The 25,137-nt window shown below is 39.1% G+C and overlaps 1 protein-coding gene and 1 long non-coding RNA gene across 3 annotated transcripts in view; both read right to left on the bottom strand.

Annotated features, from left to right (window-relative positions):
- Positions 1-25,137, bottom strand: part of EIF3H (eukaryotic translation initiation factor 3, subunit H) — an 88,193-nt gene that overhangs the window by 6,206 nt on the left and 56,850 nt on the right. Inside the window, exons 3-5 of one of the 2 annotated variants that reach the window (XM_005857817.2) lie at positions 8,626-8,793; positions 7,060-7,159; positions 5,716-5,865 (exon numbers count right to left, since the gene is read on the bottom strand). In XM_005857817.2, the coding sequence (XP_005857879.1) occupies positions 5,716-5,865; positions 7,060-7,159; positions 8,626-8,793 (418 nt within the window). The remainder of the gene's footprint in view (positions 1-5,715; positions 5,866-7,059; positions 7,160-8,625; positions 8,794-25,137) is intronic. The other variant, XM_014547863.1, reaches the window with a different exon arrangement.
- On the bottom strand, positions 22,190-24,593 carry LOC106727840. Its single transcript, XR_001364092.1, has 3 exons — positions 24,476-24,593; positions 23,213-23,338; positions 22,190-22,236 (listed from the first exon to the last, which is right to left on the bottom strand). It is a non-coding gene; the product is annotated as an uncharacterized LOC106727840 (long non-coding RNA).

Below are 25,137 nucleotides of genomic sequence, written 5' to 3'. Positions count from 1 at the left end.
TTCTAACTCTCTATCCCTCTCCCTTCCTCTCTGTAAAAAATCAATAAAATATATTTAAAAAAATAAAATAAAATAAAATATATTAAAAAAAAAGAGTCTATTGTGGACCCTGGCAAGGATGTAGAGAAACTGGAACACTCATACATTGTGGTAGGAATAAAAAAAAAAACAGTGCAGCTGCTGTGGAAAACAGTTTGATGGTTCCTCAGAAAGTTAAACATAGAGTTAATAGATGACCCAGCAATTCCACACCTCGATATATTCTCCAGAGAACTGAAAACATGCTCACACCAAAACTTGTACATGCATGTTAATAGGTGCATTATTCATAACAACCAAAAAGTGGAAAAACCCCAAATGTCTATCAAAGGATGAATGGATAAATTGTGTTTTATTTGTACAACAGAATACTACTGAGTCATAAAAAGAATGCAGTACTGAACATGAGTGAAACTGAAAAACATTACACTAAGTGACAGAAGCCAGATATAAAAGGCCACTTACTATATGGTTCCGTTTATATGAAATGTCCAGAATAGGCAATCCATACAGACAGAAAGTAATCAGTGTGGCCAGGGGATGGGGAAGGAGGAGTGACTGCTTAGGGAGTAAGGGTGTCTGTTCAGGGTGATGAAAATGTTCTGGAATTAGTGGTGATGGTTGCACAACACTGTGAGTACATTAAAAACCAATGAATTGTACTTTTTAAAATGGCTAATATGGTGGGTTTTATTCTATGTGAATTTTATCTCTACTTTTAAAACTACACACACCACCTCTCCTGTGGTAGTACAGAGACAAACAGAGCTGGCTTGGCCTAGGGTGGGGCAGTGAGCATGGAGAAAAGTGGGCAGAACTGAGCAGGGAATCAAGAATCAAGGCGGACTCCCAGTTTTCTGCTTTAAGCAATTGCATGGTTGGTTTCAGCATCCAGAGAAGGGGAAAGCTGAGGAAGACAGAGACTGGAAATACTGGGAATGAATGAAAGTAAATCCAGTTAAAATATGAGTTCTATATGGATTCCATCTATAACTTGAAGAAAATTAGAAAGTTTTTGGCTCTTTCTTAAATAGAAGAGCATAGAACTGGTGTGTCTGCTGGTGTATGTGTGTGTGTAAATCAATTTACCGTTTAATCCCAGGTCTGGCACTACCTACATAACATTGGCCAAGTGAATTAACCTGTCTAGGAATCAAGTGCTTTTTTTCAAATTAAAGCTTTATTTCCTATTTATCTTATTTCACTGTAATTTTGTGAATCACTTTCAACTTTGTTTCCCCATAGCTAATCAAATATTCTGGTCCATTTCATTATATAGTCACACTGTTTTCCAAATAACTTTAGGGATAAAATTTAACAATATTGTGTTATCTCCCACGTATCCTTCCAACACACATTATCAAGTACATACTAACTTCGCCAGCAGTGTTAAATACGAAGGGTTACACTCTGTATGCCACTGTTGCACTCAACACATTCTAGCGAGAGGAAGGCAATAAGATAAATATAACACAGTGGTGATAACTGCTATAACAGAACAGAAGCATAAAAGATAGTTTGGTAGATCAGATGAGACTTTCTGAATTATGTGACTGCTGAATTTTGAGATTTTGAAGAGGAGTTGGAAATGGGAGTTGGAGACAAACAAGGAAGGCAGGAGGGGTCACAGCAGATACTAGGCACAGGCAACATGTTTAGAGACTCCCATGAAAAAGCACAATGCACGTGAGGAACTACAATAATTCATACACCAGGAGAGCAGGAAAAGGGCAAGATCGGAGGAAATAAAGAGCAATAAAACTAAGGCAGACAGTCACAGCGCAGAGACTCTTAGAAGCAAGGACATACTAACTTCGCCAGCACTGTTAAATACAAAGGGTTACACTCTAATCCTTAATTGGAGGAAAAAAAGTTTAAGCAAAGGAGTAAGAGGAACATATAATTTGCATTTAACAAGATCACTCCAATGAAAAAGGGAAAGGTTAAAAGCAGGATGTTAGGAGACTGTGAGAGGAATGAGGAGCAGGAATAATGAGGTCCTGGCCGAAGGCAGAGATGTGGGAGTCAGATGAAGTCACTCCAGGAGTGCACACGGGGAAGGCAGACCCGAGGAACACGGATATTCAGGGATGGGCAGAAGAGGGCTCACCATGGGGAATAAGGAGTTGAGGTTTCAGACTCTAAAGAAACTATTTCAGGAAGAAAGGGTTATAGTGATAAAAGCATCTTCTGTGACTTTAGTGAGAGCTCCAACAACACAGAATAGATGGAGCACTAAGTGTTGAAGATAAGTGGGAAATGAGAAAACACACAACATGCAGAAAATTCTATTAAAAAAATTTGACTATAAAAAAAAAATGAAGCAAAAGGTGAAAGGATATGGATAATAATGGCATGCGTTCAAAATATGTTCTTTTTGTAACTTTAATTTTAAAATGAGACAGACTTAAACAAGTTTAAATGTCCTTATTCTTAAGAGATGCACTTCAAGTCTTTAGGGGTTAAGAGTCAATGTCTGTAATTTTCTTTCAAATGGTTGGGGTATGGGGGGAATACACATTTTTAATGTATGTAGTAGATAGAGAGCCAGTGCAAATGTGGCAAGATACACAACTGGTGAATCTAGGTAAAGGGATATGAGTGTTCACTGTATTATTTTTCTGAAGAGTTGAACGTTTTCAAAAATTTCTAAAATTGGGAAAAACAAGTCAATAAACATAGTAGAAAAGAAACAGCCCATAGAAACTGAAGATATCTGAGAAAGGAGGGCAGAGGAAAAAATTCAGATACTGAGAAGGCAGGAGAGGCAGGGCTGGGACTGGCCTAAGTTAATTACAGCATTCAGATACTGAGAAGGCAGGAGAGGCAGGGCTGGGATTGGCCTAAGTTAATTACAGCATTTCTTGCATTTAATCTCATTTTAGAAGAATTGAGGCCCCCAAAATGATATTAAATGCAAGAAATGCCAAAATTAACTACACGGTTATAGTTGTTAAATAAGTCATTTATGTCTGTAAGTGGAACCATTAAAAGAGAAAGTTCACCATCAATCCTATGAGCAGGTAACTGGGGAGGTGAGAATGGGGGTGCACATTGACAATGGAGAAAAACCATGAAGGCAAGTTACTGTCAGATACAGAGAAAGATTTGTTTCTAGAGCTTAAATCTTGGAGGCTGACTACACTGTAGCAATGAGAAAGGTATTACTAGAATAAACCCTTCCTCTCCACCAAAAACTCTCTTTAAAGTACTATCATTATAGGTAAATGCAATTATAGTGAAAGAACACAAACAAACAAAAAAGTCTAAAAAATCTGCACAATAGTCTTTGTAAGGCAAAAGGAATTAAGTGTAATACATAACTATTTCACAGATACCAGGAAATCACAGGTCCATTACCAAGGGCAATTTTATGGGGATCTTTTCAGTACTAGTTCAACTAGAATTCTAAAACAGGGAGTTATTGTTAGGAGTTCCAATAAAATAGCCTTTTCTTTTATTGCCAAGGAAACAAAGAACTGAACACAGATAACTTAAACAGATGTCAGCCAAGACATGCAGTGATAAGTCGGCTCTGGCTACAATATCAATTTATCTTTAAAGTATGATGCCCACCCTTAGTTTACTTTTTTTTAAAAGCAACTAAAAACAATCGTTTTTTTCATGTGTGAAAAGCTCAAGGCTTATGTAACACATTTTTAAAAAATTAATAAAAGCTGTTATAAAATAGCTATTAGAACTTTCATCTAATAAAATTAGAATTTTTTAAATGAAAGGAACTGTAGTATGTTTTATTCATAACACAGGCAAATTTACCAGGTAAATCAATGAATTGGTATCCACGTATGAGTTGTGAAAAGCAAGATCAAGCAAAATGTTTAAGGAGATGCTTAAGAATAATTTCTGATGCGGTTTCTTAGAAAAAAAATTTATGGCAACTGGCCTGATTAATGTTATAAATTAAAATTTGAGATGAACAAAGTTTTTAAAGTAGTATTATCAATTTGGGTCAATTTAACAGTCCATTGATATAAGCTCTGCTTCAAGTTTTCTCTCCCAACAGGAATACCAATTTACTCTTAAAATAATGTAACATGAAGAGCAAAGGGCCTCTCCCCTTATTTCACATAAAATACAGAAAATAAACACTATCATGAAGTATTTGTCTAGAAGATCTTAGCAGCTATGGAGAATTGGGAATGTTTTCTTGGCCATTAGAGCTGATGCTTTGGATAAGCAAACATCACAGGCCACTGGTAATGTTAAAGCACAGAAGGGCTGTATGTGTTTTTTATGCTCAGTAAGGAAGCTTGGGAAAAGGTGAAGACATAAATTATATAAGCAAAAGCTTTCACATAGTAAATTTAAAATTTTTATATAACTATATACTTAAATTCATCAAATTGTAACCCTGCTGAAAAAGGTTCTTAGCCCAAAGCTTTAAATACAGGTGTGCCGAGTGGGTTTGTAAAGCAGTAAAGAAAAATATGACCTCCTTAAAGAGACGAACTGGAGAATTACTATGGCTATGTTTGCAGTTAAACGGCATATTCTTTAGTGCCAAATTAGTCTTGAAACCTGGCTGTCTCACCTAGCACTCCTTCACCATCCAGTTTCCTTCTCCTTCCCCTGTGAAGATTTTCTGGGCCTGTGGCACATTCATGCAATGAACAGTGGCACTTCAACCACAGTTCTGCCCATCCTAGACGCTGGAGAAGACACCGGGCTCTCTGGTCCTTCTGGGTTTATCGCACTTGTTTTATGACAAAGAATCCTATATTGTTCTGTTGTACAAGCTTCTATCTGGGATAACTGAAAACTGATAAATAATTGAGCTTCTGTTCTAAAATGGTTGCTTAAAAAAAAACAACAACACTTTTTTTCCTTTCAGCCATTCAAACAAATGCATATTGATTGATTACTGACTCTGTCCATTTAATTTCACTATATGTATCTGTTGTTAGCCTCCACCCACCATAAAACAATTACTAATATCAAGCCTAAAGGGCTTTGAAGAGAAGCTATATATAGGAATCTATTCATATTTCTGTTAAGAGAATAAATGGGGGGGGGGACAGTAATTTCATAAAGGAAACTATTTGTTTTGGAACACTTCAGTCAGTGTTTTACCAATATAATAAATAACCTTAGCAACTACATAGCCAAAGCAGCCACTTGAAGGAAATTACGTCACCACTGTCTAAGATAGCAAGACAGTGTCAGGTCCAGAAAATTCTAAGTTTAGCTGGAAATCAAACGGGAAGCTTTCTACTAATAAAGTCTGCATCTGAACAAGGGCAAGAGCCACCAGTAAAAGAAAAAAGTACTTTTTTGTTTTTCTCCCGAGCATTATTAAATATCCAGACATAGTACCATAGCCTCTGAGGGCAATGTACAATAAATAACTCTAAGCCAAATAAAAACCCTCCCCTACGGGCATTTACCTTATCAGAGCAAAAATGATCCAGCAAAGGCAGCGGAGGGTTGCTAGAACAGGAACTAATTTGTATTCAAACACTGCTTCACTTTATCAGTTTGGCATTTTTCCTGGGATCTTAGCAAGGCAGGACAAGTACTACATGTTGTTACATGTCTTAGTAACCTCCAAATGTGCTTAAGTAATTCTTTTTTCTTGTTTGATAGGTTAGAGTCTAAATAAAAGAATCTTTTGCAGCAAGTGATAAAAAGGCACATTCATTAGGCAGGACCTCTTACCTGCTAGCAAGACTGAGCAATTCATGTTTATCTGCTACAGCTGACTTCTTCTCAAGCTCCCACATTAGGACATTGATCAGATGTGAATTTTTAATTACAATCGGCACTTCTTCAAACATGTGCTCAAAGGTGATACTTCCCTTTTTCAATCTGTGAAGCGTGTTAAAAATACTTTAGCCTGGTGGTCAGAAATAAATGTTAAATTGACTACTTCATACATTTTCCCTTAATTACAGGCCCTCTCCAGGATCTTTGTTTCATTAGAACTCTCTAAAAAGGGAGAGAATGTTTTGCAGTCAAGCATAACTCGAGAGATTTGGATAACTGGAAATGATCTGAGTTTGCACTATAAGCCCAGAAAATAAGATTCTTGGCAAAAGAAACTATTCCCTCTTTGTAATCAGGTATCTTCAAATTTTACTTGATAATAAAATGTGTCATAGGAAGTTATGTTATATAATCTATCTCTAAAACATTTAAAATAAATAGCTAGAAAAGAGAAATACTCAAGTTTTTGGCAAGTTCATTTTAAAAGCCTACTGAAATGGCGAGATTAACAACTAGCAGAACACTACTCATAGAATATTGCACATGAATGCTTCAGATGTAAATTTGCAAGAATGCAACTTCTCATAGTTTAGTTATAGTTACCATACCCAGAAACTCTTCATGAGTTAGCTTTTCTTTTTAAATTCTTTGCACCTTAATTTCAAGAGAAACTATCAATGAACTGTCTGTCGATCCTACATGAAGTTAAAGCCACTATAATAAGAAATAAAAATTCCTATAATGAACACAAAATGAAGAATTCTGAGTATTTCTTAGAATTTTTAACATAAATATTCCAATGCCATTGTGTAGGATCACAAAACAGCTTTATTAATTCTATGCATACTTGCACCCGTAATATTTCCAGTAAGCTGCATTCCTTACTGAATCTTTAAAATGTTTACACACCCACCCATGAAACAGGAGCTCAGAAAATAAGACACACAGCTCACAACCAGACTGACACAGAGTTTCCAATCTGATCTGAGAGCCGATGACCGTTCATCCATCTCCCGTTATTTAATCATTTTTTTCTTCAAGCCTAGTAGCTAATTAATTCCCACTCCAACTGAATCCGCCCGTGGTGAGAACAACAGATGAGATACTCCATACAGAACAGTTTAAACATGGAAAGGAAGAAATCAAGTGGTACTCGGCCATGCAGAAAACTTCTTCCGTCGACATGGCAAAAACATTTCCATGCCACCAAGGATTCAATAAATGTGGCAAACTAAAATCTTAAAAGAAAAACAGCCAGTCCTTTACTGTGTGCCTTATAGGCCCCCAAACACTTACGCTTCGGGAGAAAAATCCTTCTCTTTGCAAACTTCCATCAGTTTAGGAGTCAGTCTGTATGCCTTCAGTGAGAGAGACCCTTGAGCAGTTTTTATGGGATCTCAAATGAGAAAAAGAGAAAAAAAATTACTAAGAATTTTGTCAGGACGAGTACTTGAATGACATTGGTTCTGGGCACATTTTGTTATTTAGCATATAATCTTTACAAAATAAAGATCAAAATAAATAATCAGAACACAATTTGAAACAGATTCAAACCAGTATAGCAAATAGGAAGTGAAAATGGAGGAACTTATCCTACTTGTAATAGGTAAAATAATTTCCTCAGCTAGAACCAGCAATCACGATGAAAATCAAATATATGTTCTATACATTTTATATATATAATTAGAAGAAAAATACTGATGAATATTAAATATTAAAATTCAGTGCATGCATTTGTGTGGTTCTTCGGTCAAATAATTTAATTGAATAGCTCTGCAAACAAAATTTATCCATGTTAATATGCATTATTTAAAGTTCTTTGTTAAAGCAGATTTTTTTTAAAAATCACTAAAGTCAAAGTGCTATGACAAAAGTGTCTTTTTAGTTTTAGAGAAATTCATTATGTCAAAACTAACTGCTTAAACAGTCCATGAGTAAGGGAGCTTAGCACTTGCTGCATGATAACGGCTCTGGCATGCCAATATTCGCCTAAAACCTGTGTTAACATTCATGTTGTCTGAAACTTAACACAGTGAAACTTTTAGCAATAGGTGATAAAATGAAAACCAAAATAGATTGAAGCAAGTGGAAAATTCATCAAGGTCTGATGATGCAATGTTTCCAGCCAATATAAGTACACTTTAACAACTTGTTCTTTACTGTAATCCAATTGTTAACATACTGAAACAATTTTGGGGCAGCTCATAAGATTGATCGTATTCATTAGTATTTTTTCTGACAGATACTCAGGACGTTACATTTACTTCTCAGCTGGAAACTATATGCAAGTCTGCCAGATATGGCAAACTGTGAGTGTTCGGGGAGGGGGAGGCTATAAAGCTGTTAAATTGCCTACAGTTCTGATACAGCACAGAACATCTGGTCTGGAGAGCTTGAGGAAACACCATTAAATAGGCCGAAAAGAAAAAAATCTTTGTGCTAAGAAACAGTCCAGGTTTTGTACGCTGCTGTCAGAGGTATAAAAAAAAACTTGGCACGCTGTGTTATGATTGGTCAGTCACGTACAGAGCCAGACACTCCAGCAATCGGGGTTTGTTAGACATCTGGTCTAGTTCCACCAGCCCCTTCAAATGAGGGAGGGGAGATGGAGGAATAAAAATGAAGCAGCTACTCCAGCATTCCAAAATGTACACATCAGGGCTCTGATAGCAAGAAAAATAAACAGAAAGAAGGAAACCCTGTCTAGACTTAGCTGCTGCTGAGGCTGCTGCAGAAACAGGGTTGGTATTTACTTGAGAAGCCCTGCCAGGCTGCTCTTAGAGGCAAAAAGACAGAAAGCAAAAATAGTAGCAGTAATAATATTAAGGGAAGAAAAGAATAATAAAGGAAACTCCTACAAACCGTAAATGAGAACAACAGACTCTTCAATGGCATGCTGGTAGCTGAACTGAGAATCCAAGAGCGCCCTGGTGACGAACGAGCCATAGTATGTGGACTGGTACCAGCCCACGTGGAGATGGTCAATGTTGACATGGCGAAGGCTCCGCATCATCTCCATCTGATATTGGACTAAACAAGGGGAGGAAGGGGATAAGAGAGAAATTACTCAATGATGCCACCAATATAATTTCTGTACAACTATTTATTAGCTAAAGGGAACAGGTTTCCAGACTTAAAATTCATTCAGCTCACACACAAAGAAAAAAATAAGCTTTCGAATCATTTCAAATCACTGGGACTTTCCTTTTTTAATCAGTGAAAAAACATTTTGTAGAAAAGGTATTAAAAACACAGTAATACCTGTGCTAAACAAGGGATGATTTATTAAATGTAGTTTCCACCCCCCCTTTGAAAACCTTAAAAATAGTATATGCTTAAGAAAAAAATTTGTGTAATTACTAAACTGGCTTTAAGAAATTTCATTGGAATCAATAAGTGAGAATTGTTATCAATGTCTTCTTCAACACAGCTTTGAGAACTAAAAAGTTAAAACCATTAAGAAAACTAATGGGGAAACTACCACATTATTTAAATATGAACAGGATACAAGCTGTAGCCGGCTTAAAATATAAGAATTCATTTTTGCCTTCATCTGGTGCCCCCTGCTGCATATGATAAATTTTAAAAAGAATTCCTTTTTCTTATTTCTGTGTTGCTTTGTGTTAAGTAATAGATAATATTTTTATTAGACTAGAGCTTTTATTTTAATCTCCATGTATGGAATAAAAGGATTGGATGACTTTTGCTTCTGTCAGATTAATAACTACAATGTATATAATAAAGCAGCATTACTAGAAAAATAGGTGCAAACTGACAATAAATAAAACGTTAGAAGAGCAATATAACCCAATAATGAATAGCAAATGTGTGATACAGTAGAAAATTTTATAGTCAATATAACATCTAAGCTCTTTCTACATAATGAAAGCATAACTATGTGAGTAAATATATTTCTTAATTCAAAATCTAACCATTTCATTTTTAAAGCACAATCAGGTTTCAACAAAAGTAAGGTTATATGTCTATCATTTCCTTGGTTATAACACTACAATCTCACAAAGCAAACAAAATTCAGGATCATAAAGTGTAAAAGAACCTTCCTTGGATGGATACGGTCTTATTTTTCAACACTTGTTACTAGGCAAAGAAATTATAAATCTTCTTATTCCAAGGGAGGTTCTATATTTCATAATTAAAAAATAACAGCCAACTCATCAACTACCCAAGAATTACACTGATGCCCTAGCCCAGCGGTTCTCAACCTGTGGGTCGCGACCCCTTTGGCAGTCGAACGACCCTTTCACAGGGGTCGCCTAAGACCATCCTGCATATCAGATATTTACATTACGATTCATAACAGTAGCAAAATTACAGTTATGAAGTAGCAATGAAAATAATTTTATGGTTGGGTCACAACATGAGGAACTGTATTTAAAGGGCCAGAAGGTTGAGAACCACTGCCCTAGCCGGTTTGGCTCAGTGGATAGAGTGTTGGCCTGGGGACTGAAGGGTCCCAGGTTTGATTCCGGTCAAGGGCACATGCCTGGGTTGAGGGCTCGATCCCCAATGGGGGCATGCAGGAGGCAGCCAATCAATGATTCTCTCTCATCATTGATGTTTCTATCTCTCTCTCTCCTTCTCCCTTCCTCTCTGAAATTAATAAAAATATTTTTAGAAAGAATTACATCGTTGTTTTTTCCATTTTTCCTTTTATACACAATATGATGGTCTCAAGAAGAGGAATAAAAATAATAATAATATATCAATTATCTTTCTCTTAAATTTTTGTCTCTTTAGCACACGAGACCCCTTTTCCCAGCTAGTTTAACAGATTCATATCAGTCACATAAATTTAGGACAAAACCACTGCTATGGTCTCTTACTGCTTTAAAATTCCATAACTTTTTGAAAGTAAAGTAAAATCATATTTGGCCAACAAAATTTAATCCAATTTAACTTACAAATAAAAAGTTTCAATATCACAAGTAAAGGGAGAACCAGACAAATTACCATTTATTTTAAAGGGATAGGGAAGAAGAGATGGGGAGAGATTACCAAGCAATTGACAGTACAAACATGATTTTCTAGGATAATTTTTAAACAATCAATACTTCCAAAGCACATGTTAGTGTACTGTTTAGCTATAACATAGACCGAAGTTAGATTCTAGTAGAAAAGAAGAAAAGACTTGAATCTAGAGATCAAGGTTCTCATGCCAGCTCTGAGATTTCTCCCGTAGGGAATCTTGCTGTCCAGTTAATGAGCCTTCTCTGATGCTTAGTTTTCCCATCTCCAGAAAGATCTGAGCTCATATGCCGGAAGCCGGTCCATCCTTGCTGCTTGACACAGTCGCTGCAGGAAAGAAACATCTGCACAGCATATGTTTCAAGGGACCTGGCATATATAGCATATTGTTCTTAATATGTTTGCTCTCCTTAAGCGCCATGTGTTTTAACCAAGGTCACCTCTCCGAGAAAGGTTGTTTCCCCAGGTGGGGATTTTTCCCTGAGGTTAGGGAGGGGATACAACCCCTTAACTAAGTGCCAGGTGGGTAGTTAATCACTTTAACTACAAACAATCACACTTAAGCTACATAATCTTTACTCCCTGGAATGGAGATAAGAGACGCCCTAACCTTTGCAATAGAAATTGACAGGATTAAAATCGACTGGTATAAATACAGATGTAACAAGACAATAAACATCAGATCCTAATCAGATCCCGACCAGAACTTTGGCTGGAGATCCTAAATCGACTGGTATAAATACAGATATGGCAAGAGAACCTGACTAGAACCTGGCGACAGAACCTGACTGGAGATCCGGGCTAGAACCTGACTGGAGAACCTAGCAAGAGAACCTGTACACAGAACTTGGCTGGAGACCCTGGAGGGAGAACCTCGCTATGCTGATGAACTGAACCCAGTCTCCATGTCATTCCTTCTTCGCCGACTCCGTCCACACCTTTGGGGACCCCTGGCCCCGCTGGGGTTGGACCCCAGCATCTGGCGCCCGAACAGGGACCTTTAGGTAAGCCCCCCATTCCCCAAAATGCTATGACTCCACACTGTTCATCAGATATGGTAACTATAAGTAATGATTTTTCTATAAACTAAAACAGGCCTTGAGGCAGCATATATTAATACTTTAAAAAGCAATGCATTTCTCTGAAAGATATTCTGTAATATCTTACTAAGTCTCCCCTCCAGTAGCCTAAATACAATAGCATTTTCAGGATGCAGGCAGTAAAGAACTATATGATTAGTAGCAAACCTCCAAATTCCTTCTTCATCCAGAGTCTTACCTACCTTACAGCCTACTGGATAAGGAAAAGAATGAAAATGAAGTGTTTCTCTCAGCAAAAGAAGAGACTAAGGGATGAGGCCTGCCATCCTATGGAGTTACCTACCATCATCCTCCATTGTATTTATTTCTGAGAATCAGAATATAGAAATAGAGAGATATTACTGGAGACAGAGGGAGGCACTTCCACTTTCTGCTTCTTACAGCTCAGAAAACCATGACACAGATTTTGCAAGACTTTAATAAAAACTTGTTTTTAAGGTCATTAAAATTTTCATATGTCCTAAATATTATAGATGAATATAAAAATTTAACAGTTAAGATCAATGAGAGGCGAGCTGACAAAAATGCTTTTGAAAATCTACAATGCAATGATATTTCACTATTACACACACAAAAAAATATGTGCTGGGCCTATTCTATGTGAAATTTCCAGACATTCTCTATCTTGGTTTGGAATTAACACCCCAATTTAAAAAATCAAACAAAAACACACAACCTAAAAAAAAAAACAAAAAAAAAGAAGATACAATGTCCTCTTGGAGACCCCACACGAAAAAACAAGGACTACAAGTGATCTGTGACAAGGTAAGGATGGGGTGCTTGAGCTCCAAAGTAAAGTTGGGGAGCACTGAGGGCCAGTCCTTTCCAGGATTATTCATATAAAGCTCCAATAACTGCATGGTTTGAAAAGGTCATTTTGATTCAACAAAATTCTTAAGAAGTGATTTTTTTCCATGTATATACAAGCCAAGGAACAAGAAACAACTCACAAACAGCCAAATGAATTGCTTTATCTCTGCAAACTTTTAGGTCTGTGTCCTTCCGATATGTAGTCCTTGTCTTCCTTAATCCACTCAGTTTTTTCTCCTCCTCCAACCCAAGTTTTCAAAAGCACAAAACCAAAAACCTGCAAAAGCATCCTAGTAAACCTAAATAGAGGTAAGAAATGTAGAGCAGACTGTCCACTAAACCAGTGGCCGCCAACCTATAGTCCGTGGGCCACTGGTGGTCGGTGAGGTCTGAAAAGTTGGCGACCACTGCACTAACTGTCTCAACAGTGTGCTTCCAAGCAGCACCATTAATGAACAGATCTCACACCACACCTACTTACCCCTCTGGCCTACAGAACAGACAAAAAAATCCTGAAATGGTGACATGTAAATTTTGTAAATTTTATTAAAAAAAAATAAGAAATGGTCATTCCAGATTCTGATCTCCGGGACAAATGCCATTGCTTGCGTGACTATGCTAGTCTCTCTCAGGAGTTATATTAAGGGTGGGTAGGTACACAAACAAGAAACCCAACTGAGCTATAGCACTAATTTACCAGGCACCGGGTTCAGGCTCATACTCTCAGGAAGTGACTGTGACAATGCTGTGTCAGCCCACAGGCTCTGGCAAGTGGGAGCTGAACTGTTTGCCTTCTTATGCCAGCCAGCCTCATGTTCCTGGGCTGGAGTTTTATTTAATACTAGAGGCCCGGTGCACAAAAATTTGTGCACTCCGGGGGCGGGGGGAGGGGGGTCCCCCAACCCGGCCTGTGCCCTCTCGCAGTCTGGGACCCCTCGGGAGATAACGACCTGCTGGCTTAGGCCTGCTCCCGGGTGGCAGAGGGCAGGCCCAATCCCTAAGTGCAGCCCCGGGTCAGGTTCAGAGCAGGGCCGATTGGGGGGTTGGGGCACCGCCCCCTGTCACACTCAAGGCAGGGTCGATGGGGAGGTTGCGGCGCCACCCCCTGTCACCCACAGAGCAGGGCCGATCAGGGGGTTGGGGCGCTGCCCCCTGTCACACACAGAGCAGGGCCCGTGGGGGGCGGGGTTGGGGCGCCGCACCCTGTCACACACAGAGCAGGGCCGATCAGGGGGTTGGTGTGCTGCACCCTGTCAAACACAGAGCCGCAGGGCAATCAGGGGATTGGGGAGCTCCCCCCTATCAGGCACAGAGCAGGGCAGATCAGGGGGTTGGGGTGCCTTCCCCTGTCACGAACAGAGCAGGGCGGATAGGGAGGTTGTGGCCCCGCCCCCTGTCACACACAGAGCCGCAGGGGGATCAGGGGGTTTGGGCGCTGCCCCCTGTCACGCTGATCCCGGTGCCGGGAGCCTCGCTGCTCCGCTGATCCCGGTGCTGGGAAGCATATTACCCTTTTACTATATAGGATAGAGGCCTGGTGCACGGGTGGGGGCTGGCTGGTTTGCCCTGAAGGGTGTCCTGGATCAGGGTGGGGGTCCCCACTGGGGTGCCTGCCCAGTCTGGGTGAGGGGCTGAGGGCTGTTTTCCGGCTGGCAAGTGACTGAAGCTCCCAACCGCTCCTTGTTTTCTTTTCTTTTCTTTTTTTTTATTCTGGGCCAGCTTTAGCTCTGAGGCCTCGCTGCTGAAAACATGGATATAATGTTTCGGTCTGGCTGGGTTTCAGTCCGGCTGTTTTCTGGGGTTTTGTTTACCTTCTTATTTGCAACATAGTATATAGTTGCTTAGACTTGCAGATGAGAGGCCGGCAAGTGAGGCAGTGAACGTTGGAGTCTGCAGCAAGCAAGCCTCGTGCTCGCTTCAGTGCCTGGCTGCCGGCCACCATCTTGGCTGACAGTTAATTTGCATATACTCACTGATTAGCCAATGAAAAGGGTAGCGGTCGTACGCCAATTACCATGTTTCTCTTTTATTAGTGTAGATAGGAGGATATAAAAGACGTGACTAGGCAGAGATAAGGTTTACTCCTATCTAGGGAGTGCCTCACACCTAAGAACAAAGAGAATCTCTTCAAAGAAACAAGAGGAAAAGGAAAAATGGGGCCCCTTGACATAAAGTGCCTCAACTCCCGCACTGTTGAGTTAATGCAGGTCAATGAAGTAAGAAACAAGCACTTATAGGCAATTTTGTAGAGCTGGTCCAGGTTAGACACGCTTTCATTTTCGTTCTAAAGTTCTCTTATTTAACAGAAACCCAAGCAGCAATTTCAACCAATGATACTCACTTCTGAGTTAATGGCTAAATAATCCTGGGGAATTTCTCAAAGATGAACAGCAAGGGGAAAAAATTTTTAGAGGGGGGACTATTTTAGAGTTTATGATAATATTCAACAGAAGGGCTCAGAATTGCATAGTGAAAAGTTTAGAAAAGAACTTTTGAAACATTCGTAGTTTAAAAAGCTAACACCCTATCGAAGTAGTACACAGCAAATGAAATCCAAAGAAAAATTAGTAGTTACTACTAAGCCAATTCAATTTTCTACAAAAGCTACACTTAGATGTAACTGAGGTGGTGCTACAAAACTTTGTAGGATTGTAAAAATGAGCTGAAGTTTTATAAATCTCTCCAACCTTTACAATTGTCTTAATTTGTTAAGTCTCTCCGAAGCAAAGAAGAGCCTGGTTTACAAAACTAAATAATTTTCCGAAGTCTGGCATCAATATATTCATATTCACTTTTTCCAGATATCCTTTGCAAAACAGTCAATTTTAAACTGCTGAGAGAAAAAACTGTCTTAACTGAGGCAGGCTGCCCAATAACTATTCCTTTCAAAAATCCACCACAACCAGGCTCAGTGGTTGAGCGTCAACTTATGAACCAGGAGGTGAAGGTTTGATTCCTAGTCAGGGCACATATCTGAATTGCAGGCTTGATCCCCAGTAGGGGGCTTGCAGGAGGCAGCTGATAGATGATTCTCTCTCATCACTGATGTTTCTATCTCGCCCTCCTCCTCCCTTCCTCTCTAAAATCAATAATATATTTTTTAAAAATCCACCACATTTGTTGGGCTTTCTCTGGTTTTATCTCCAAATATGAAAACACTGAAAATAATATGTTGTCCTATATTTAAATGCTATAGCTACTCTGCCAAACAATCACCAGGCATTTGAGATTTGAGTTCTTCTGAAGATCACTGGGGAGGACAATGGATTAGAAGCTTTTCAGTAGGAGTCGAATAATTAGCTAGCATTCTTTTCACCTTCAATTTCTCACTCTCATTTTTAAAATTTTCTTTTTTATTTCATTATTTTAAGGGAGCCCTCATGAAACACAATTTCTCTCTGAAAAACAGGAACAAAGAACAGCCCATAGTTGGCCAGGCTAGGGATGAGCAGAAAGTAGACAGTTACTGGTACAGCTGCAGTATACTCTAAAACTCGAGCTCTCTCAGATCAAGGGGAAGAAAATGTTTTACAGATATCTCATTAGGGAACTCTTAAAGGACAAAGTAACCTAATCTAAATTTTATAAATTTAATGGATCTATTGCCTTAATGACTTAATACTGTATCAAATCCTAAAATGTTATAAAATTATATTTGAAATATATAGAGATAGTGTAGCCTGAAGGGAAAGAGTAGAGCTAAGCACCAAGAAAGAAACTAGCACTTAGTGAGCACTTATTATGTCAGACTTCCTGCTAAGTGATCTACATATGTTATCTGACTTTATTCCTCACAATAACTCTAACGAGCTAATCACGATTATTGAAATCCTTTTAGAAAGCTGTTTCCCACAGCTTGTAAAGTGGCAGGACTCAATTTTACTTCAGAATCTGACTTCAAAGCCCAGGCAACCACCCATTTACAAAAATTCATCTCTTCTTACTGGCAAAGTATAAATTATTTCTGAATAAATAAAGCATAATAAAGAAATACAACAGAAATCCACAATTTCTAAAGGTTTTCAGAAACCACAGCATGTACCTGTTTGATACTACCACTAAGTTAACCAATAATTTACCAGTCCAGTAAGATTTTAAATGATGAAACTACCGTCAAAGATTTTTAAATGTCAAAGTTGATAATTATAGCAAATATGTAATCAAACTCCTGAAATATTTCATTCTATGTTACTATTTGAAACTTATGCCAAGATTGCTTTATAACTAAGAACTGGCTCAGATCACAGATGACCTGTACAAACACATCAAGTAAGGGAACAGAGACCAGATCTAGTACACACTCTTTGTAGCAGAGAAACAAATTAAGCCCAATCAAGAGATGGCTTTAAAAGCAAACAAACAAACAAAACTCCACAACTCTGAAACAAATCAATGATTTCAACAAACAGAATAGGGAAGTGATATACATCAGAATCTCCTATCTGTTCTAGCAGAGGGCTAACCCATGCAGGACTGTTAAGAAAATAATCACAAGCCGCTTTCCCAGCAGCACCATGGGACACCAGCGAGCACGGGGAGGCTAGGAACTGTGAAGGCTCTGCTCCATTATTTAACAAGACAAATGATCCTGTACTTTTCTCTTCATATCAGATTTTCTGCCAAGCTGCACATACGTTTCAGGCAATGTTCAAAGCTAGTAGCAGATGTAGATTTACGCAAACAGAATGTGCATTTGGAAAAAGAATTAAATACGAGTCTTCTTTGGGTGGAGAACAATGGAGTACACACATTTCTTAAAACTTTCATATTGTCTTCACCCAGTCTGTACCACATATTCATCCTTTTTTCTTTCAATTAGTACATCTGTTATGAAGGCCACCCCCGTGACTGCCTAACAAGTGTGGTAACAGTTCAATTTTTCACAATAAAGTGTCCAATATAATTTCTACTCTACCTATTCCATTTAAATTGGAGTAACAAAAATACTGCCTTTCTTAATAATCTTACAGAAAATATTTAAATAGTTCATTTGTCCTAGGTGATTTAATTTCTTCTTTAAAATGTTGATGAATTCTGACAAATAATCTCTTCTTAATACCAAGCTGAGAATAAGGGAATGGGAGGAAGAGGGTTGTCACTCCAGCTTTTAAACCTTTTAAGAGTTTTGAAAATTATTGGAAATCAATAATTAATGTGTCTCAAGAAGTCTTCTATGAAATGAACTAGATTCATCACAGAAAATAATAAAGTAACACGTACAAACTGTAACAAATTCATATTGTTATCTTCTTACCCAATTCATGAAACACATCCAGGAGATCCTATTTCTTTGCGGTTATCAGAAGTTGAAATATATAGGCCCTTGGTCATAAAAACACATGCACATAAGTGGATATTAGATAACAGCGACTAAGTTAATTGTACGATGCCATTTGAGATCTGTTTATACAAACAAAGTGAATTCACCTTCACGGTACCAAGAGTTTTAGACCCCTTAACTCTCACCACAAAGAAGTCTCATTTGCCGAACCGGTTTGGCTCAGTGGATAGAGCGTTGGCCTGCGGACTCAAGGGTCCCAGATTCGATTCCGGTCAAGGGCATGTACCTTGGTTGCGGGCACATCCCCACTGGGGGGCGTGCAGGAGGCAGCTGATCGATGTTTCTCTCTCATCGATGTTTCTAACTCTCTATCCCTCTCCCTTCTTCTCTGTAAAAAGTCAATAAAATATATTTAAAAAAAAAAAAAAAAAGAAGTCTCATTTAAAGAATAACCTACTGGCCACTGCTATCTCTGGCAACAATTAAGAGCTTGATATATTAGAAGACCAAATGAGAATTTAGAGATTTAGAAAAATATATTTTTTTCATGCAATAGACTCTTTCAAGAGGACAGGTAACACCAGTGTCACATTTACAGCTCTGTATCAGGTATTAAATTAATGCTGGCACAGTTAGGTGCTTATTAAAATACTAGAGGCCCAGTGCACGAATTCATGCACAGGTGGAGTCCTGCTGGGCCTGTCAGGAGGAGGAGACAGCGGGAGGTTGGCCGGTGGGTCTGCCCCAATCGGGACCCGATTAGGGCCAGTCTGGCCGTGAGGAGGGTCTGTGGGCTGGCCGGCCCTGCCCCTGAATGGGGCTAGGGGAGGGGCTGTGGGAGGTTGGCCGGCCTGCCCCCGAATGAGGTGACGGGGGCCAATCGGGGGCCAGTGGCCTGGGGAAGGGGCCATGGGTGGTTGGCTGGCCGGACCTGCCTTATATTGGGATAGGGGGGGTGATCAGGGGCGGGGCTGGCCAGGGGGAAGGGCCGCAGGCAGTTGGCTGGTTGAGAAAAAAGTACAAAAGTTCGAGGCTAACCCTGAAGGAGGAGGAAGAGATTGGTAGGTCATTAGATTTTTTTCCTCCCAACACTTAAAATTTTATTTCAACAAGCACTGGAACACTGCCTCTCAAAATGTATCATCTACAGATCATTTAATGGACATTTGACATTCATGAAAACCACCAATTTCAAGTTTTAGAAAGTTGTTACCCTAATTTTAATTATATAAGTTTTAATAAATTAAAAACAAAACAAAACTGCCATATATTTCCGACAGAGACGATTTACATCCACCTCCAGGGTTTTAATAGACAGGGACCAAGCCGACAACCCAGGCATGTGTCCTGACTGGAATCGAACCCAGCAACCTTTCGATGAATGGGATGATACCCAACCAACTCAGCCACACCAGCCAGGGCTGATGATGACAATTTTAAAAAACTGACATCCAGTCCAGATGGCTCTTTACTTAATGAGCACTTTCAGGGGGACGTCTCATAGGTACTACATTCTGTAAAAGTATACACTGAATTTATCAATTCCACCTTCCACACCTGCTACTTCTATGTTTTCTCTCTCATTGAGGGGCTCTGAGTCATCAATCTTGACTACTTCTCCCACACTAAGCTCATACTGTCATCTACCTTCTTGGAAGCTCTCAAATTTGTTTTCTTTGAGGCAAAAATCATTTAGAATGGTTCTAAAAAATATAACTGGCATGGAATGATGAGATGCTAAAAGAAAAAAGGCAGAACATAAAACTATGAATCATATAAAGCCATTATGTAAGTCCTTTCTCCTAAAGAGGAAGACTGGAAAGAAATATACTAAAATGGTAATGGCAATAGTTCTCCAGGGAGTGAGGTCATAGATGACTTTCGTTTTCTTACTTATATTTACTCTTATTTTCCATGTTTTCTTTGGATGTGTGATTTTGTGTGTTTTTGGCAAAAGAATTGTGCAATACATATGATACTAAAGGAGTATATACACCCTTACTGACAGAATTCACTATTGCTGGCCAACTTGCCTTCTGGGTACCAGCACTCCTAAACTATGGAAGCAGGGAATAGGATGGTGTGCCAGACTACTTACTTAGAATCTCAAGTTTCCAACCTGGTCTGAATACCATCTTCTATAGATCAAATTGTGACCCAACCCAAATTCATATGTTAAAAGCCTAACCCCCAATATAATGGTATTTAGAAATGAGGCCTTTGGAAATAATTAGGTTTAGCTGAGGTCATGAGGGTGGAGCCCTCACAATGGGATTAGTGCCCTTATAAGGAGAGAAACCAGAAAAGCATGCAATCTCTCCCTCCCTCTCTCTGTCTCTCTCTTAGGTTTAGCTGAGGTCATGAGGGTGGGGCCCTCACAATGGGATTAGTGCCCTTATAAGGAGAGAAACCAGAAAAGCATGCAATCTCTCTCTCTCCCCCTCCCTCTCTGTCTCTCTCTCCATGTGTGTGTGTGCACGTGTATGTTTTCCCCACAGGCAGTACTGAGGACTGAAGTGAAGATACAGTGAGGAGGTGGCTGTGAACAACCCAAGGAGACAACCCTCACCAGACACCAAATTTGCTGGCACCTTAATCTTAGACTTCCAGTCTCCAGAACTATGAGAAATAAATTCCTATTGTTTAAACCACCCAATCTATGGTATTTGTTAAGGCAGCCCAAGCTAAGAAAGATACCATCTTTATCACACAGTAGTTGTGTAACCTACCACAAATTATCTGAACTTGGATCTGCTCCGTTGTAAAATGGGAGAGAAAACAGTACCTACTTCATACTGTAGTTAAATAATTCACAAGAGCTCAATACACTGAATAAACTAAAGAAGCACTCAACAGACTTAAAACATCACCTATTATTCAAAAATGCTACCTATAATCCAGTTTAGGTTAGTTACCAGAGTCAAAAAAATTTTGGAGAATTGGGTCTGACTACAGTGGTCCTAGAGTGTTGTGCAAACTTATCCCCTTTTTCCATCTCCATATTGGGAGTAGGGGAAAAAATCAGGAAAATGGAAAAAGAGATTAGATATTGTATATGTGACTTAAACAAAAAGGACTATGAATTTGTAACATCCACTTTATGAAATAGAATTCATATGTACAAATGTGAATATGGTCAAAAAACAATCTACCATGAAAAGAAATTATAAGAGGAAAAAATACTTCTTAGAAAAAAAAAACCTATAAGCTAATTATATTCAGTATAATGAAGAAAAGATTCAATAACAAAGACAAGGTACAGAAATTAGATTTCAAGAAAAAGTAATCTTGGATGTTCTATTATTACTGTGCACATAACAATATAATTGCTTGCGCTCTGTAAGCTTCTATCTCCTGATCCTATTTATAAATCTTCCAAATAAAGGAAATAAGCTCCCTGCCCTCTCCCTAAAAGGTGACTTTAAAAACAACACTGAGAATGGGGTTGGGGATGGAAGGGAGGACTGAGCAGTAGTGCCAGCTTACCCAGAGGACTGAGTAAAGGTTATTGGAAATGCAGCCCACCCAAGTGAAGTAGCTAAACTCAAATAGATATAACAAACAGCTTTATACCAATAATGGGCCGAGTATCCCTAAGTGGGATGATCCACTCTGGTTGCCTCAAATATCCAAAGATAGTTTCCTTTACCTTCAAACATCAGGACAATTTGGATTAGAAAGTCAGTATTAAAGGTGCTATAAGAAAAAAGCCTGGCCTTAGCCGGTTTGGCCTAGTGGATAGAGCATTGGCCTACGGACTGAAGGGTTCCGGGTTCGATTCCCAGTAGGGGCGTGCAGGAGACAGCCAATCAATGATTCTCTCATCACTGTTGTTTCCATCTCTCCCTCTCCCTTCCTCTCTGAAATCAATAAAAATACATTTTTTTTAAAAGAAAGAAAAAAGACTGAAAGACAATCTTTTAAGAGTATCCTTAACTGCAAACAAAAGAAGAGAAAGCTAGCAAGAGTTAGAAGTGACAGAGATTATAGAAAAGGTTAGTAAGGGCAAATAATTTCCTTTGAAGCATTTAAATCAGAGAAACAGAGGTACTTATAACCACACTCTTCATTCACCCTCTCTTGTTCCCATCTTTTTCCCTACGTGCTCCTCTTTGTCCAAACTTATTTTTATAGGATAAGGAATATAGAGTTACCATGCTGAGAAAATGATCAAGCAGAAATCTTCACAGCAACCACAATAAATCTGAGGTTAGAAAACCTGTGGCTTGTTTTTAAGGAGGCCATGTTACCTTTCCTGCAGTAATCTCCTTTTCCCAAAACCATATGCATACGCACCTGTAGAAAAAGGATCCAAGGCTTTCACAAATTCTCAAAAGGCCTCAAGATTCAAGAGAGTAACCATGACTGAGATGCAATGGAGAACCATCCAAATGTGGTCCTGGCTTTTATGGAACTTCATTCCTTTGTATGTATGTGGTGGGGAAGAAGGGGAGTGGCTAAGTGTGCGTCAGTAATCAATTCAGTTCAGCGGCAGCCAAATAGTAGCACAGACAGCACTAAGATCACCAAAGATACACCATAGAGAAGAGCAAGAAGAACGACAGGCCAAAGGTCCAGAGAACACCCAGCTCTCAGCAGGAGACCCAACAGAATGTCACTCCTACCCTTGTCCTATCCAGACCAGGAAGTCTACCATGAGGAAGCTGGATGAAGGCTTCACCTAAATCACTCTGTGATCAAAACTAGTAATTCCCAAGGGGAAAAGGAAAATACATGCCCTAACCCACAAGGTGATATGACTGGAGCTAGTAAGGCAAGACTGTTCTAAAGGCCAGGAGTGGTGATCCTAACAGAGCAGCGATTTTCAACCTTTTTCATCGCAAAGCACACAAACAAATTACTAAAATTCTGAGGCACAAAACAAATTTTTTTTAAAGATCTTCTTGCCAATCTGACCCCCTCCCCCAAAAAAAGGGGGTATAATTTCAATTCATTCACACCAAATGACTATTATTGTGTTGGCTGTTGTCTTTTTTTTTTTTAATTTGACAAGCTAAGGGAAAAAAGGTCAGTGCCCCTGACTAAATAATCATGTATTGCACATTTTAAAAATTCTTGCAGCACACTAGTGCACCAAGGCACACCGGCTGAAAATCACTGCAATAGAGAGATAACCCTTCTCTATTTGTGGGAAAGTGGGTCTCTAGCAATAACGTTACATTATAAAAATATGCTCAGCACAAATGGTACTCTGCTAGGTAACAAATGCACCTTGGAGGTATAGGCTCTACAGGCACACACTAAAACCAACCTTAAGCAATTCAGTAGTCCTGTTATCTTTTGAAGTTTTTACACAGAGAGCTCTAGAAGCCACATGTCGAGTCAGTTGTCATTAAGTAATCTGAAGCTCCTGAAGATGCTTTTCTAAGGAGGGCCTCTTGGATTAGAAAGGAAGATGAAATACAGTATAAGCCAAGAAAATTACTGCAGAAAGATGTTGGAAGGCTACAAAACAGACCAAATAATTCCCTTCCACAATTGGCAGGCAGGATCCTGCCAGATGTTTGAAATAGAATTAACCTCTATGGGCTACATTGATAGGAATAAAAATAAACTGCACAACTATAAATAAATAAATATCTAGGGAAGCACAAATAACTCTCTGGGGAAGGACTATCTTTGTTTTACTTTCACTGAACTTCTTTCAGATCATTTCCCCCACCCAATTCCACCAAAAAAATTGTCCCAGCCCTGGATGATGTTGCCAAGTGGTTAGAGTGTTGGCCTGCACCTGAAGAGTCACAGGTTTGATCAAGGACATGTACCTGGGTTGCAGGTTCAATTCCCAGCCCTAGTCAGGGCATGATGCGTCTATCTCACCTCCCTCCCTCCTTCTCCTCCCCCCTCCACCACTCTTTAAAAAATCAATGGGAAAAATATCCTCAGGTGAGGATTAACAACAACAAAAAATTTGTCCGAGACACTAGTGTCCACAGGTACTGGGCCAGCAACTATGCTGAGGCTTTTGAAAATGTGCCAAAGGCTGCTTAAACAATACCTACTTAAAAAGCTAAGTTTAATCAGAGTATATGCAGTATTTCAAAGCATTTTCAAACCAGGTAATACCACCGTAACAAACACCACCAGCAACACCCTCCTTTATCTCCAAAGGATGTATGTCTGTTCCTTGCAGAGAAGACTACAAGTCAGTTAGATAAAGGCATTACAAATGGCTTATAGATGTTTCCCCCTTTTATTTTGGGGAAGGAAATCTTGAACAGAAAATTCATACATTCACAGGACAAGTACTAATTCCAAGCTCTTATGTGCCAGACTTTTAGGTGCTGTCCAGCACAGGATGATGAAGACAGAAAGGTTCCTGCAGCTGACATTCTAGTGGAGAGGAACAGGACACACAAAGTGACATTCCTGAGACTACGCAAATGCTTAATGTTCCCTAAAAAAAAAAAAATCTGGGTAATCCCACATAGCTATCTGGGCCTTTAAAGTGAACAAACTATTAATAACTACCAAGAAGAAATCAATCTTCGTAGTCAAAGGCCTGGCTTCTTACCTTGCAAAATAATACAGTGCAAAAGAGTAGTTGCAGGCTGAGAAAACAGGAGACCTGCACTGCAATTCTGGCTTTGCCATTAACTACAATGAAGCAGAACCCCTCCAAATAACCAAACTGCCTGAAAAAAAAAACCAGTTTTTAAATCAACCAATTTTTAATTTACCTCAAATGAAAAAGTGATTTGATTGAATGTTTATCACATAGTGATGGTTATAATAGTAAATAATAGTCAAATTACCCTTGAAAGAAATCTGACATTTTAAAAGAGTTAAAGCAGGTACCAGATAAGAATCCTCCAAAAATAAGTTTTGAAATTTGAGTTAATTATCTCTATTGTGTCTTCAAGTACTAATAGTATAGATGGATAATGAAATAAGTCAGTTTCACTAAAAATATGGTGTAGGAACTCTAACAACAAGGGTGGCCAGAAGAAGGGCAGCAGTAACAAGGACAAAGTTTAAGAAGGGGAAAGAGACCCTGGCCTGGTGGCTCAGCCGGATGGCTCAGGTGCTTGGAGCTTTGTCCCATGCACCAAAATGTTGCAGATTCAAGTCCAGTTAGTCAGGGCACTAATGGGAGGCAGCTGATGGATGTTTCTTTCTCTCTCTCTCCGGCCCTCAGGAGGGCGGGTGGGGGGAGGAGGGGGAAAGAAGGAGAGG

Source organism: Myotis brandtii, unplaced genomic scaffold (genome assembly GCF_000412655.1).
Source record: "Myotis brandtii unplaced genomic scaffold, ASM41265v1 scaffold1137, whole genome shotgun sequence".
Lineage (NCBI taxonomy): Eukaryota > Metazoa > Chordata > Mammalia > Chiroptera > Vespertilionidae > Myotis > Myotis brandtii.
The sequence above is the reverse complement of the archived record's forward strand: the minus strand, read 5'-3'. Positions and strand labels throughout refer to the sequence as shown.